This window comes from Microtus oregoni, unplaced genomic scaffold (genome assembly GCF_018167655.1).
Source record: "Microtus oregoni isolate MIOR12 unplaced genomic scaffold, Mior012 000002F_ref0000024, whole genome shotgun sequence".
Lineage (NCBI taxonomy): Eukaryota > Metazoa > Chordata > Mammalia > Rodentia > Cricetidae > Microtus > Microtus oregoni.
Genome location: NW_024543061.1, coordinates 65,360,268 through 65,372,977, shown reverse-complemented (window position 1 = coordinate 65,372,977; position 12,710 = coordinate 65,360,268). Strand labels below are relative to the sequence as shown.

At 47.9% G+C, this 12,710-nt stretch overlaps 1 protein-coding gene across 1 annotated transcript in view; it reads right to left on the bottom strand.

The window, feature by feature from the left end:
* Window positions 1-7,767: 7,767 nt before the first annotated feature.
* Vwf (von Willebrand factor) overlaps window positions 7,768-12,710 on the bottom strand; it is a 144,896-nt gene continuing 139,953 nt past the window's right edge. Inside the window, exons 48-52 of the mRNA XM_041641912.1 lie at window positions 11,887-11,985; window positions 11,126-11,254; window positions 10,304-10,343; window positions 8,560-8,657; window positions 7,768-8,094 (exon numbers count right to left, since the gene is read on the bottom strand). Of these exons, the coding sequence (XP_041497846.1) occupies window positions 7,906-8,094; window positions 8,560-8,657; window positions 10,304-10,343; window positions 11,126-11,254; window positions 11,887-11,985 (555 nt within the window). The 3' untranslated portion in view covers window positions 7,768-7,905. The remainder of the gene's footprint in view (window positions 8,095-8,559; window positions 8,658-10,303; window positions 10,344-11,125; window positions 11,255-11,886; window positions 11,986-12,710) is intronic.

Sequence of the window (12,710 nt, the reverse complement as noted above, 5' to 3'; positions counted from 1 at the left end):
CGTTTCAACAAACCAAAAGCTGAAAGAGTCTGTCACTGGGAGAATGACCCCCCCCCCCCCGGGAGGTACTAAGGATGGTCTCCAGGCTGAGGGGAAAGGTCAACAACTGGTAACCAGGATGAAAGCAATCAGCTGGGTGCCGTGGCACATGCCAGATGTGCTGGCACATGCTTGATGAATCCCTGCACTGATGGTGCTGATGAAGATTGAAGACAATGCAAGTTTGACACCAGCCTGGGCTACACAGAGAGTTTCAATAGTGAGACACTATCTCAAACAAGGCGTCTTAAATGGAGTTTCCTATACGCTGTACTTCCTTTCCAGTTAGAGATTTAACCAATTGATCCATTATCAGATAAACTTAATAGCTTGCAATCAGCTACTTTAAAAAATGTAACAGAGAGGGGCTGGAGAGATGACTCAGCAGTTAAGAGCACTGGTTGCTCTCCCAGAGGACCCAAGTTCAATTCCCAGCCCTTACATGGTAGATCATAACCATTTGCAACTCCAGTTTCAGGGGATCTGATGACCCACTGGCCTCCAGACTGTAGGCGTGCGCGTGGTACACAGACATGCATGCAGACAAAGCACCCATACACATAAATAAAGTACATTTTATAGGTAACAGAGAAGACTGACCCACATATGAATAAAACAGAAACATCTTCTATTTTAAATGATCAGAAGCCCCACAATAACTATCCATGGATAAATAATACTCTTTAAAACCTACTAATGGGTGTTAGGTATTTAGCTCAGCAATGGAGCTTAGCTAAACCAAGGCTCTCGGTTTGGTCCCCAGCACTGATAAATAGAATAAGATCTATTACTAAAACTATTGTTCTTTATGTTGGGCAACATCTTAGATAGTATCAATATGTATTGCCTTGAGGAAGTCTCTTGCTCTGCTCGCTACACTGGCCTGGAATTCCTGGTTCCCTTGCCTCAGCCTCCTGAGTGCTGGGATTACAGGCATGTGCCATCACACCCAGCTTGCAACACTCATTTTAAAATTTAATGCTGGTGAGCGAGTCTCCTTTTATAGACAGTGAGAGCCACGAGACTTATTTCCTTTTCTGACCTGTCAGAAAGTTCATAAATTTTTCTCAATGACGGTAGCTATTCTTAGTCTAGCTAAGTGTATATCCCTAGCCTGCTTGGTCTTGAGCCCACAATGATCCCAGGTTGGAAGCAGGGTCGGGACACAGCCTTCCCTGCAATATGACCACGACATTTAACTAACCCCTTGCAAAATTAATACCTCCTTCAGCAGCCCCGTTTTCGGCCACATTTCCCATTCTCAATTCCTGGCATCCACACTTCCTCCTAATGACTTCCTTTAAATAGAACAAGCGCAGTAAGGTGAGTTGGTGGGGAAATATGTGGTCCAAGGTCAGATCCGAGTTTTAATTGTGGCTTCATCCTTCGATGACCGAGGTTGGTGAGCACGTGATCACAGGCATGGCCTCTAGCATCTCTGAACATCAGGTTTGCCTTCCATGAAAAGGTTGAGGACTGACCCCCAGAGTGATCCTGCCAATCATCTGCTAGTGCCAGGTACATAAAGATGCCTGATTAAGAACAGTCTTGCTTTCCCTTTGGATACCAAGAGCCTTTGGCCTGAGCTATAGGACACATGGCCAACCTTTCCCACTGGCTTCCTGATCACACTGCCTTAGCCGCTGGCTGCCCCAACACTTTCAGGCCACGGGACCTATATTTCCTTTGCTTAACTATTCTGTGACTTCTTTTTATGCAATGTCTGTTCAAGCTTGCCCCCTTCCTTAACCTGCTGGCCACAAACAGAAATTGACAGAGATGGGTGTTGCACTATACTAGCACCCTATACCCCGTCTCTAGCTGTCAGATACACGGTCTCCATGTGCACTAGAGTGCCATGCACAGGCTGGGATAGGCTTTTCTCATCCAGCAGAAAGGAGCCACAGAATAGACGGAATAATAATAATAATAATAATAATAATAATAATATCCTCAGAACAGATATGTTCCACTTGGGGCCCAAACGTCTCCTTCTTTCTACTCCTATACCACAATGGAAGACAAAGAGAAAGGACACATAGAAACAAAAGCTGAACTTGGGTTAGTGTCTGGAACCCATCCCCAACCCTGGAGAATCAGCAGCCAACACAATGGTGTAGGATACGCAGAGGCAAGCTGGAGGACAGGGCCTTCCCAAGGGATCAGGTCTCAGCATGTCAGCATAGCAAAACAATAGCAGAATCCCACAGGCCCAGGCTGTCCTGCAGCTGGAACAGGGTGACAACAAAAAGTTCCTTCCTTGAGGTCTCATATCAGATTGCAAAATTCAGACAGGTAAAAGGACCAAAGAATATCACTGTTATCTTAAAAAGCAGCTTTTCCCATCCTAACACACACTCAAACACACCACACACACACACACATAGACACACATACCACACACACACACCCTTTGCCAAAGATCTCTTACCACCTGTCACTTGCCCCTGGGCTGAGATCTGACCTAGCCCAGTGGGACCTCCTTCCCTGAGCCAGGGCCCCCATAGTCCCTGGGAATGTCTGTTCACAAAGTGTCAGGGCTGTGACTGACACTTGCCTTCCACTTCCTTCTCCTATTCATGTCAAAGCCATAGGCACCTCCCACTCCAGCTCCAGCAACAAGACATCCAGCAGATCCCACCTCGGGCAAAGCCAAGCTCCCAAATACATCTGTCTGATCATTCTGATTTGGGAGGTGCAGTCAAATAACAGCCATGTCCCCCAAACTCCACCTCAGTCAGCTTTTCTTCCAAGAAACACCTGTGCGAATGCCATACCTGTGCTTGCCTACACCCAGGTAAAACGCCTCATGTCAGAGTTCTTCCTGAGAATGGTTTAAAAGAAGAGACTTCCCAGAGGCCACTCTGGGATGCTGCGTCCTCATCAGACTGTCAAGTCAACCTGACTTTGGTTTGCTTATCCTCAGGACTGGACCACATACAAAGACTGTAGCAAGGAGAGGCAAAGAACAGGTGGAACTGGTGGCCAGCCACTGAAAGGTGACTCCAATCCTCTGTCACCTGTCCCCTCCCTAATAAGATGTATAAAGAAAAATAAGAGTTTGAGGAATTCCTTGGGCATCCTCATCTTCCCCACTACAGAGAATAGGGCTAAGCTTGTCACACTACGATTTCCAGCTTCACCTGAAGGCACTCATCCCAAAACACCGATGTTAGAAATCCTCCTCCTCTACATCAACTTATGAGATGCTGAGAACTAGGGTCCTGCTGCAGGGGAAACTTACCTCGCAGCCCAGGGGCTGCCATGGTGCTGGTCCCCGAACGCCAAGCCCCAACTGGTGGCCCTTGGCCGGCACTAGCCTCTGGACAGGCTTATGTGGCTGCCGCGGAGTTAATTCCATTGCAGCTCAGCTCAGTCTGGACTTGCCTGCCCCTCCCCTGCGGCTGCCACCTCCTCTAATCCATCCCTCTCCCATGGCAGTCCCCCGTGCTCCTCCTGCGCTGAGAGCTAGTCTAACATCCAGGAAGGAGCCCAAGCTCAGGTGCAGCCGGATGACACTCTGGGGTCATGGGCTGCGGGCCAGGGAGTAAATGCTGCTGGCGCTCCTCCACCCAGAGCCTAAACGAGAGCAACACAGCCGGCTCGCCTGTGATAATTCAGTCGGATTACCTCGTGAATCGCCTGACTGATTAGTTTCCAGTCCTGCCAGGGAAGCCTCCTTCCTGTGGCCCCAAGGGTCGCCACTCTCCAGACTACAACCCTGAGTAGTGATGGGGGTTTAAATAGTACAATGGGCCCCCCTCCCATTCTGTACCCCATCACCAGCTGTCTTGGAGTAAAACAAGAGAAGTCGCAGTCCTGCGAGTAGGGAGCAGGTGTATAGACACAAGATCACAGGGCAGAGAGAAGAGGGCATGGATTTGGGAGACTCTAGGACAGCTGGGGGCGGGGCAAATGTTAATCTGTGGTACAAGAGTAGTGTCATTTCCCTAGAGTGACTTAAGAACCTGACCATGGCTTCTCTCCCTCCTCTTTCCCTTCATGATCTCCTTCCTTCACAGAACCCTCTTCCTGCTTCCAGGGGTGCCCTGATATTCCTCTAAAACCCTTTCGGGAACTGTCCTGGTTGTACTTCTACTGCTGTGATTAAGTGTCCAAAGCTGTTAGGGGAAGAACGGGTTTATTGGGCATAAACTTCCAGGTCACAGCCCGTCACTGAGGGAAGTCAGGGAAAACAAAAGCAGGGACCTGGACACAGGAACCATGGAGGAAGGCTGCTCTACTGGCTCTCTCCAAGTTACTACAGATCCACAAAGACCCGCCTGCTAGGAATGTTGTTTCCCACAGCGGGATGGGCCTCCTGACATCAATCATCAATCCAGACAATGCCTAGCAGACATATCCACTAGCCAATCTAAGCTGAATAGTCCCTCAGTGGAGGGTCCCTCAGATGGCTCCAGGCTAGGTCAAGGTGACAGATGAAGGTAACTAAGAAAGGATTCTGTCTCATTTGATCTAAGGGTGGCCATAAAAAAGGGGTTCCCACTATCAAGGGTAGACTCTACGGTTGGAAAACCTGTAGGTAAAGGAACACAGATTGCACATAGACACATGTGTGTGTTACACCCACATACCAGTTAGTTTTTGTCAGCTAGACACACGCTAGAGTCATCTGGGAAGAGGGAACCTTAATTGAGGGATTGCCCTCCACAAGGTTGCCTTTAAGAAACTCTTTGGAAGCTGGCCTCAGAGGAGTGAGCACTGGAGAGCTGGCCCCACATCACCACCTGGGCAGTGTGGAGAGCTGGCTCCGGCCATGTGGGCACAGGTGAGCTGGTGGGCTGAGCAACTTAGCTACCACCCAGGCCCAGATTCAGACCTTTGAGCTGGCCCACCCCAACATCTACCCTATCTACGACCTGCTAGAGCACAAGGAGGGACCAGTTCCACAGAGCCATGGCCACAGCATCTCCATGACTCAGGACAACGGCAGGATATCCTAGAGAGGGTCCAGTATCGATGGTGTAGCAGAAGTCAGGGCCCTTGAACCAGAACAACAACTCACTGCAGTGAACTTTGCAAGGAAAGCCATTTGGGTGAAAGAGTGTACTGGATGTCACCACACACTGTATGACGAAGACGGAGATGCGGGAAAGATGGAGGAGAGCAATGGCACCTGTACGGCAGAACTACGACAGGGTGAGAGAAGGCTGTGGTTGGTAGATGAGCAAGTTGTTGCCCAGAGATGTCAGCATGATTTTTTTCTTAATTTTCATTCTTTATTTTCTTTTTGTGGGAAGGTTACCAGGGTGGAGTGCAGATCTGGAAGGACTGGGAAATTAGTGGGATTGGGGTGCATGATATGAAATTCACAAAAAATCAATAAAAAAATGCAGAAAGAAAAGAAAAATATTCAGAGCCTTATCTTGATAAACGATTGAAGACAGAGGGCCCAGCCCACTGTGAGCAGTGCCTGCCCTGGGCAGGTGGTCCTGGGTTCTATAAGAAAGCAGGCTGAGCACGCCATGAGAGGCAAGCCAGTAAGGAGCACTCCTCCATGGCCTCTGCATCAGCTCCTGCCTCCAGGTCCCCAGCTTGTGTTCTTGCCCTGACTTCCTTCATGATGGGCTGTGAGCTATATGCTGAACTTTAAACCCTTTCTTCCCCAAGTTGCTTAGGAGAGCTGTTTAATTATCTTAACAGACAGCAAAGTAGGGCAGCCCACCCGTTCCTCTTTTTGTGTTTTCAATTGAAACATGGCTTTCTTGACCTCAGTTTGTTGTTGTTGTTGTTGTTGTTGTTGTTGTTTTGGGTTTTTCCCCCTGTGGAATAGCATGAGCCACTCATCCTTCAACCGCCAAGGGCAGGTTACAAACAAACAAACAAAAAAAAAATACTGGCCACACTTGTCCTCATCCACAAGTAGTGTCAACTGATCAGACAGAAAGTCAGAAGAGTAACAGTTAATCCTGTCCCTGGATCTGGTTTCCTCCAGAGATTGACCTTACAGGTGGCTCAAATTTGGGGCGCACAGGGATGTGGAGAAATGACAACCTCTGAATTATTAAGCAGTCATATAAAGCACCCATCTATCTTCCCCCTGTCTACCCCGCTCAGCTTCACCGAACCCTGTAATCATCATGGCTTGTGCCCTGTGACAGAGCTTCTCGTGCAGTTTGTCCCAGGCAGTGGAAGGTGACAGAAACCTAGGAATGTAGCAGCCGCTGATTCTCATGGGAGTGACAAAAGACTCTCTAAGCAGCAGGGACCGTGGTGCTCTGGCTGATTGGCCTGGGAGTTCTTGTCTAGATGTAAAGGCGCTTAGGTTTGGAACCCGGACCCGCGATCCAGAGACTTTGTGACGTTTGAGAACCATCTAACTTAATGAACTGTTTTCATTCTCCATACAGGGGTTAAGACAAAGATGGCAGACCAGATGCCAAAACCTTTCCTGCTGTATTGTGCAGTCCTCTTGTGAGATAAATCTCCCCTATGTGAAAAAGACTTGGAATGGGCACCAGGACCCATCAGTCTCCCAGAACACAACCAGTACATACCCTCTGTCTTCCCTCCCAGCCAGAATCCCTCCCATTCTGCCAGCATGGACATGCATGGTTTCTCCATAGATTTCAAAGAAAGTGCACCTGCACATGAGAGTGACAAACCACCTAGGAATCTGGAAACTAGGTGCTGTGTGTTCTTAATGCTACCCTTCCACTAAGGATGTCTGGAGCAGGTAGGGCCTGGCAGCTAGCCTAAAGCTCACAACAGTCAACATGTCAGCCATAGATACAGGAAGTCCCCAACACTCTGCCACTGGTGTTGCTGGAGTCCCTTGTCTCTACCTGTGAGAACGGGTTTCTCATTTTTACGCTCATCTCTTACACTTGAGCACTTTGAGGTCACTGGGACAATTCAAGCTTTATCTTAAGCACAAGCTACTGACCCTCGCAATCATATAAATGAGATGACCATGCTAATTTTACAGATAAAGAAACTGAGTCTAAGCCGGGAGGTGGTGGTGCATGCCTTTAATCCCAGCACTCGGGAGGCAGAGGCAAGCGGATCTCTGTGAGTTTGAGGCCAGCCTGGTCTACAAGAGCTAGTTCCAGGACAGGAACCAAAGCTACAGAGAAACCTTATCTTAAAAAATCAAAACAAAGAAAAAAGAAAAGAAAGAAAAGAAACAAACAAATAAACAAACAAGCAAACAGACTTGAGTCTAGAAGGCATTAGGGGTTGTTGGAGACAGGACACTTGGGTGAGCCCCACAGGTAGAGCCCAGGGCTGCCCCTGAGCCTGGCGCTCATCTGCTATAACTGAGCCTGTGATGGGACCTGGCTTCTGCATCCGCTGGCATCCAGTCTCCAGGTACCTCCCTTCTACAGGATTGCTAAGGTGCTTAGGGGTTCATCATGTCTCTCCACCATGTCATCCACCCTGACAGCAAGAGCCCAGTTGCAGGGCACACCTCTCTGTCAGGCACAGAAGCAAGCTGGCTAAGAGATCTGAGACTAGGTGTTCCTAAGTATATGTTTACAGGTTCAGCTCACCAGGCTAAGCTTCTGGAGAAACACCTCCACCCCATCTCTTCCCACCCAGAAGATGCTATAATTCCACTGCTTTCTGGTAGTAGACAACCTAGGTCCCAGACACTGGGCTAGGAGCATTTGTGGAACCCTGTGTTTGCTCCTCGAAACTACCCTCAGACCTCAGACTTAGGCCACAACTGCCATCTCAGACATCAGACACAGTCCACCACCAGCCTTTGTGAAGACAAGAGCTTGGCCTTTATTGTGGGTCCAGGAGGGCACAGGGACAGGATGCACAAGGGTCAGAGGGACCCTCTGGCTGGTCAGGCCATGGCACAGGCAGCAGCAGGGGTCCACTGCAGCTGCCCAGGCCTCACTTGCTGCATTTCCGGGGAGAGCACCTGCACTGCATGGCATTGATGACCTCGTGGTACACGACAGAGCCGTTGGCACAGTGCAAGGGCACACGCATAGGCTCCGTCCTCGAGGGCCAGCAGCAGGAGCATTGTTCCTGCACATCCTCAATGTCAATGGAGTACACGGCTTTGCTGGCACACTTGCCCTGTAATAGAGCAGAGAAATGAGGCATGGCGATCCTGAATGGGGCGGCAGGACTGGGACAGCCTGCACCCATCCTCCTCCTGCCTTCCTAAGCAAGATGGGCCGTGCCTCACCCAGAAGCGCCTAGGAGAGTTAGGCAACCTGTAAAGGTGGCTCTCAGGAACTACCTTTCTCCAATTATTACACACACACACCCAAATCCCTCTTGCTGTGGTTTCTACACACACTGACTAATTCTGAGTCCCCATCTTCAAGAAATGACTCCCCAGTCTCTTTACAAGATTTGCTTTGGTCTTACTTCTGGGTCCAACAATTCTACTCCCTAAATGAAAGAATCACTTTAAAAAGCAATGTTTACAGTTTCTTGTATCTCTCTTCCTTGTAACTTTTCCAGGTTCTTCTGGCTGACAACTAAGGAAACTTTACCCTTTCCCTCCCATGACTTCTTGGAGTCGCACAGCCTTACCTGGCAGTAGTGAATGTCCACTTGCTCTTGGGACTTACAATCTCCCACTTTGACATACTGCAGCTTGGCTGTGATGTCCTTGCAGTCGGGTTCCTCACCTATAGAACAGGGGAGGAGTGGAATGGGAGGGCTGGCTGGCTGCGGTTCTACAGAGCGTTTTCCACATCCAGCGCCTTCCCTAAGTTGGAAAGGGTCCTCCTTCTATCAACAATTAGCCAGAGCCAGTTGCAGGAGGAGGAATTAAGTTTCTCAAGCTCACCCCCAGTTGCTCCTGGCTCCTCCAATTCATAGATATCATTGCTACTGGATAACTCACTTAACGGCACAATTTTAATTGCAGAAGGAGCCTAGGTTGGCTGTGCTTTGGTCATATAGATGGATGAGGCTTGCTTTTATATAATTTGAAATTCGGAAAAACGTCTTGGCCTGAGCAATCTTGTCATGCTGTAACTATACTCAGAAGCTAATGGACAATGAAGTCGCCACTAGATAGAATTAATATAAGTCCATCCCTGTCCTTGGCTAAGAAGACAAATGCCATGACCACACAGACATATTCACTCCCTCTACAGAGACTGGGAGACTCCTAAGAACCTTTGGGCCACCATCTCCTTGAGCGTTGCTACTTCAATGCCATTGACATGAGTATTATGATATACAGTGGCCTTCACTCCTGAAGCTCTGCTTGACTCCCTGGGAAGTCTAAGCTCTGCTACCAGCTCACTATCATGATCTGAGTCCTGACAGTTTCCCATGTTGCATGGTTCCACATGTAGGCCAGCCCTGTAGACATATTAGCCTGCCTCCCAACTTCAGACTAACTTCTTGTTAGACAGAAAATTTTCTAACCGCACAAGAGGGTGAATCTGGAGCCAATGTGCAATATTCTCTTGTTGTAAGTTTAAATCCTTAAGCCTAGCTTACTTTCCTTCCAGGAGGCCTTACAGCCTCCTGAGCATGTTGGCCATAGACTCTTCATTGCTGGTTTTGTAGAAAGCGGCCTCTTAACCAAATCCCAAGAATAACGTTTTCTCTGATGACTTCCTAAATTCATAAACTTAGACTGTTCAGAGGAAAATTTGCAAGAAAACACTCTCAGAGTGTGTTTCCTTCTCTGCAGTCGGGTGATGGCAGTCACTGGGGATGCGATAGCAAAGCCACCAAGAAAAGAAAAATGACAGAGGGCATTCATGTTTTCACTCTTCTCTAACTTCAACCAAGCATGAGTTCGTGACTCCAAAATGAAACTAAACAAACTAAACTAAAAGAAGAAATACTTGTCTAAGCAAAAAAAAAAAAAAATGTGCTCATGAACACAAAATGGATGGGGACCCTACTACCTGGTGCACATCTCCAAACTGCCCACCTCTGATTGGCTCTTCCAATCAAAGCCACTAATACAGTCAAGTGGGACCAAGGTTGATGAAAATAAGGCCATAAACTTGGACTGGTCTTGTGATGCTCCCTCATGATAGATATATGAACGATCAACGGTTCTAAGGTTCGTAAGAGGCTAGAGACGGAGATGGGAATCAGGAAGTAGTTGCTTCATGGCAATCATGAGATCTGAGCAGGCTGTGGGCTAATGAAGGTCAGGAAGGGAAGGCAGTTGACCAAAAGGATGCGCATAATGAAAAACTGATAGGGTAAGAACCGTTTTTCTGGAATAAGGTTTTCTTCAAAAAATGGTGCCTGGCCTTGGTCTAATGGATGTCAAAGCATAGGCTGTTAGGAATGGACTCACATGTATCACAGCAGGTGCCTGGAATTTTCATGATTTTCCCCTAAGACAAAAAGAAAAGTACAAGATCAGGCGCAAATAATTCAACCTGGATGAGCTCTCAGGTCACGTGAATTCCTGGCTCTGAACGCAGAGCTCTGAGCTGAAATCCCCAGGTGTAAATGGCTTTTCCATCACAATTGTGAACCAACTGAATATTTCACCTAATCAGAATAGTCTTAATTCCCAGGAAAAAATGAAATAGGGTCCATTTAAGTGTTACAGCTCTGAAGGGAAAGGTTTCCCCTATACAAGGGCTGCAGCTCTGAGGGGAACCGAGGAATACTACCAAGTCACCGCACAACAAACCTCACATAAGAGATTTATTGAGAAAGACACAGGAGGGTGACTGCCTCCAGTCGGGTGAGAACTGAGCAGGAGGCAGGCTTTATGCAGGGTGTCTTGGAGACAGAGATTTCCAGGGTAAGAATTGGTGAGATTTCAAGGAAAGCCCAGACATTGGTGGGTTTTCGAGATCAAAGATTGGTATCTTTGGGTGAGTTTTCAAACCTGGAAGTAGGCTCTGACCTTTTACCCTACAATCGATGCCCTGTCTTCCTATTCAAAGATCATGGCTTCCCTCTGGTGACCAGCTATTTTCAAAGCATCCTCTGCCTCAGAGAATTCTCTCCATCACCATCTCACCAATTCCTCTACCAGTACATGGATGTGTCTGGGACACTGTGAGATTGCATAAGAGTTGCCCTTACTGTTGCATAGAACTCCACCTTGGAGTCCAACAGTGAGATCTTTAAGACAAAGAGAGTCTGAATTCTAACTACTCACGCCTTCAGCCAGACACCTGTGTTCATCGAAGGGCGGGCAGCCTGTGACCCTCTTCTCCCAGATGTACTCTCCTCTCTCGTTGACCTTGCAGAAATGGCTGTCACAACCATCCTGGAGCGTCTCATCTCGCTGTAAAGAAAGAGGAGACTCGATAGAACGAATTAACGACAGTGTTTGGATCCAAAACGACTGCCGGCCATGGCCTTGCACCTCTGAATTGCTAAAACAATGTGGAGAACTACAGAGAAGGGATGAGACGGTGTGTACGAACCACACACTCAGAGTACAGACAGAGTACATTTATCCACTATGACGACAGCTGCAGAAATACAGGAAGTCCCGGACTCTTCTGGCCATGTACTTACAAGATGGAGATGCAGTGACAGTAAACTCATTGGTAGCCAGATGTGCTATGAACCAAGACACCACCTCAGACCCGCCAGTTAGTTCCAGAGGTCACAGGGGGTCTGCTCACCCTGATTGCCTGTCCAGTCCCACAGGGCCTCAAGTCCACAGAAAATCTTTTTCAAAAAAATAAAATGAATCTGCTCCAGATGAGGTCATACACCAACTATATGTTTGTCAGGAATGCAAAAGTCTAACAAAATCATTGAGGAAACCCTGTGCCTTCCACAAGTCATCTGCACTTCCCTTAGAAAACGAAGTGAGGAAAGAGGCCAGCAATGAGCCCAAGCTAGTCCTCCTGCAGGGAGGAACCAAAGGAGCATGAGAGGGGACTCCTGAGTTCAGCTCGTTCCCACCTTCAATGTCATGATCTGTCCTCCTCTTAGCTGAATAGTGCAAGCTGTAGGCAAGCATCTCCCACAGCATTCACCCTGGTTCTTCTCTTCACGATAGCCCTGTATCCAGGAAAGAAATCAGCCATGGTTAAATGCCCCGCAGTTATAACTTGGCTCACCAGACTGGCTTCTTGCCTCCGCAATCCCATAGTTACTCCCAGAGTTCAGCCAACATCCCATGGCTGTTCCCAGAGTTCAGCTAACATCCTACTCTCCCTAGATCTTTCCAGGTCTCACTCCCTCTGACATTTCTTCCCTCCAAATAGGCGCATCTCACTCCAGTTGCAGCAATCTGAATTATCAGAGAAGACTTCTCCACTGAGCTCTGAATTTATAAATCCAATCGTCTAATTGTCTTGAGACTTCTATCCAAAATGAAACTTGACCTTTTTTTTTTTTGGTGCACCAAATATCATCCTCTTCCAGTTTTCTTTATCTTGGCAGATGACCTAGCTGCTCGAACTGGACATGTGGTTGTTATATTGACTCTTCCATCTATTTTTCTAGTGCTTCCGTCACAGCCATTACCAAGTCTTGCATCTCATGCGCATCCACTGTTAGTCATAATCAACCCCTTCTATCCTTCTCTCAATTATCTAAGCCATCATCACCCCTACTGACTCTGGCAAAGTCATATCTTGTCTCCCTGCCTCTGCCCTTGCCTCCTACCATAGGTTACCACATGTCCATTAGAATGACCGTCTTAAGAAATGTCCCACCATGACACTGTCCCTCTTAAGACCCTTTGCGTGCAGACCTGGTTCTAGTGGTGGCACAGAGGCTTG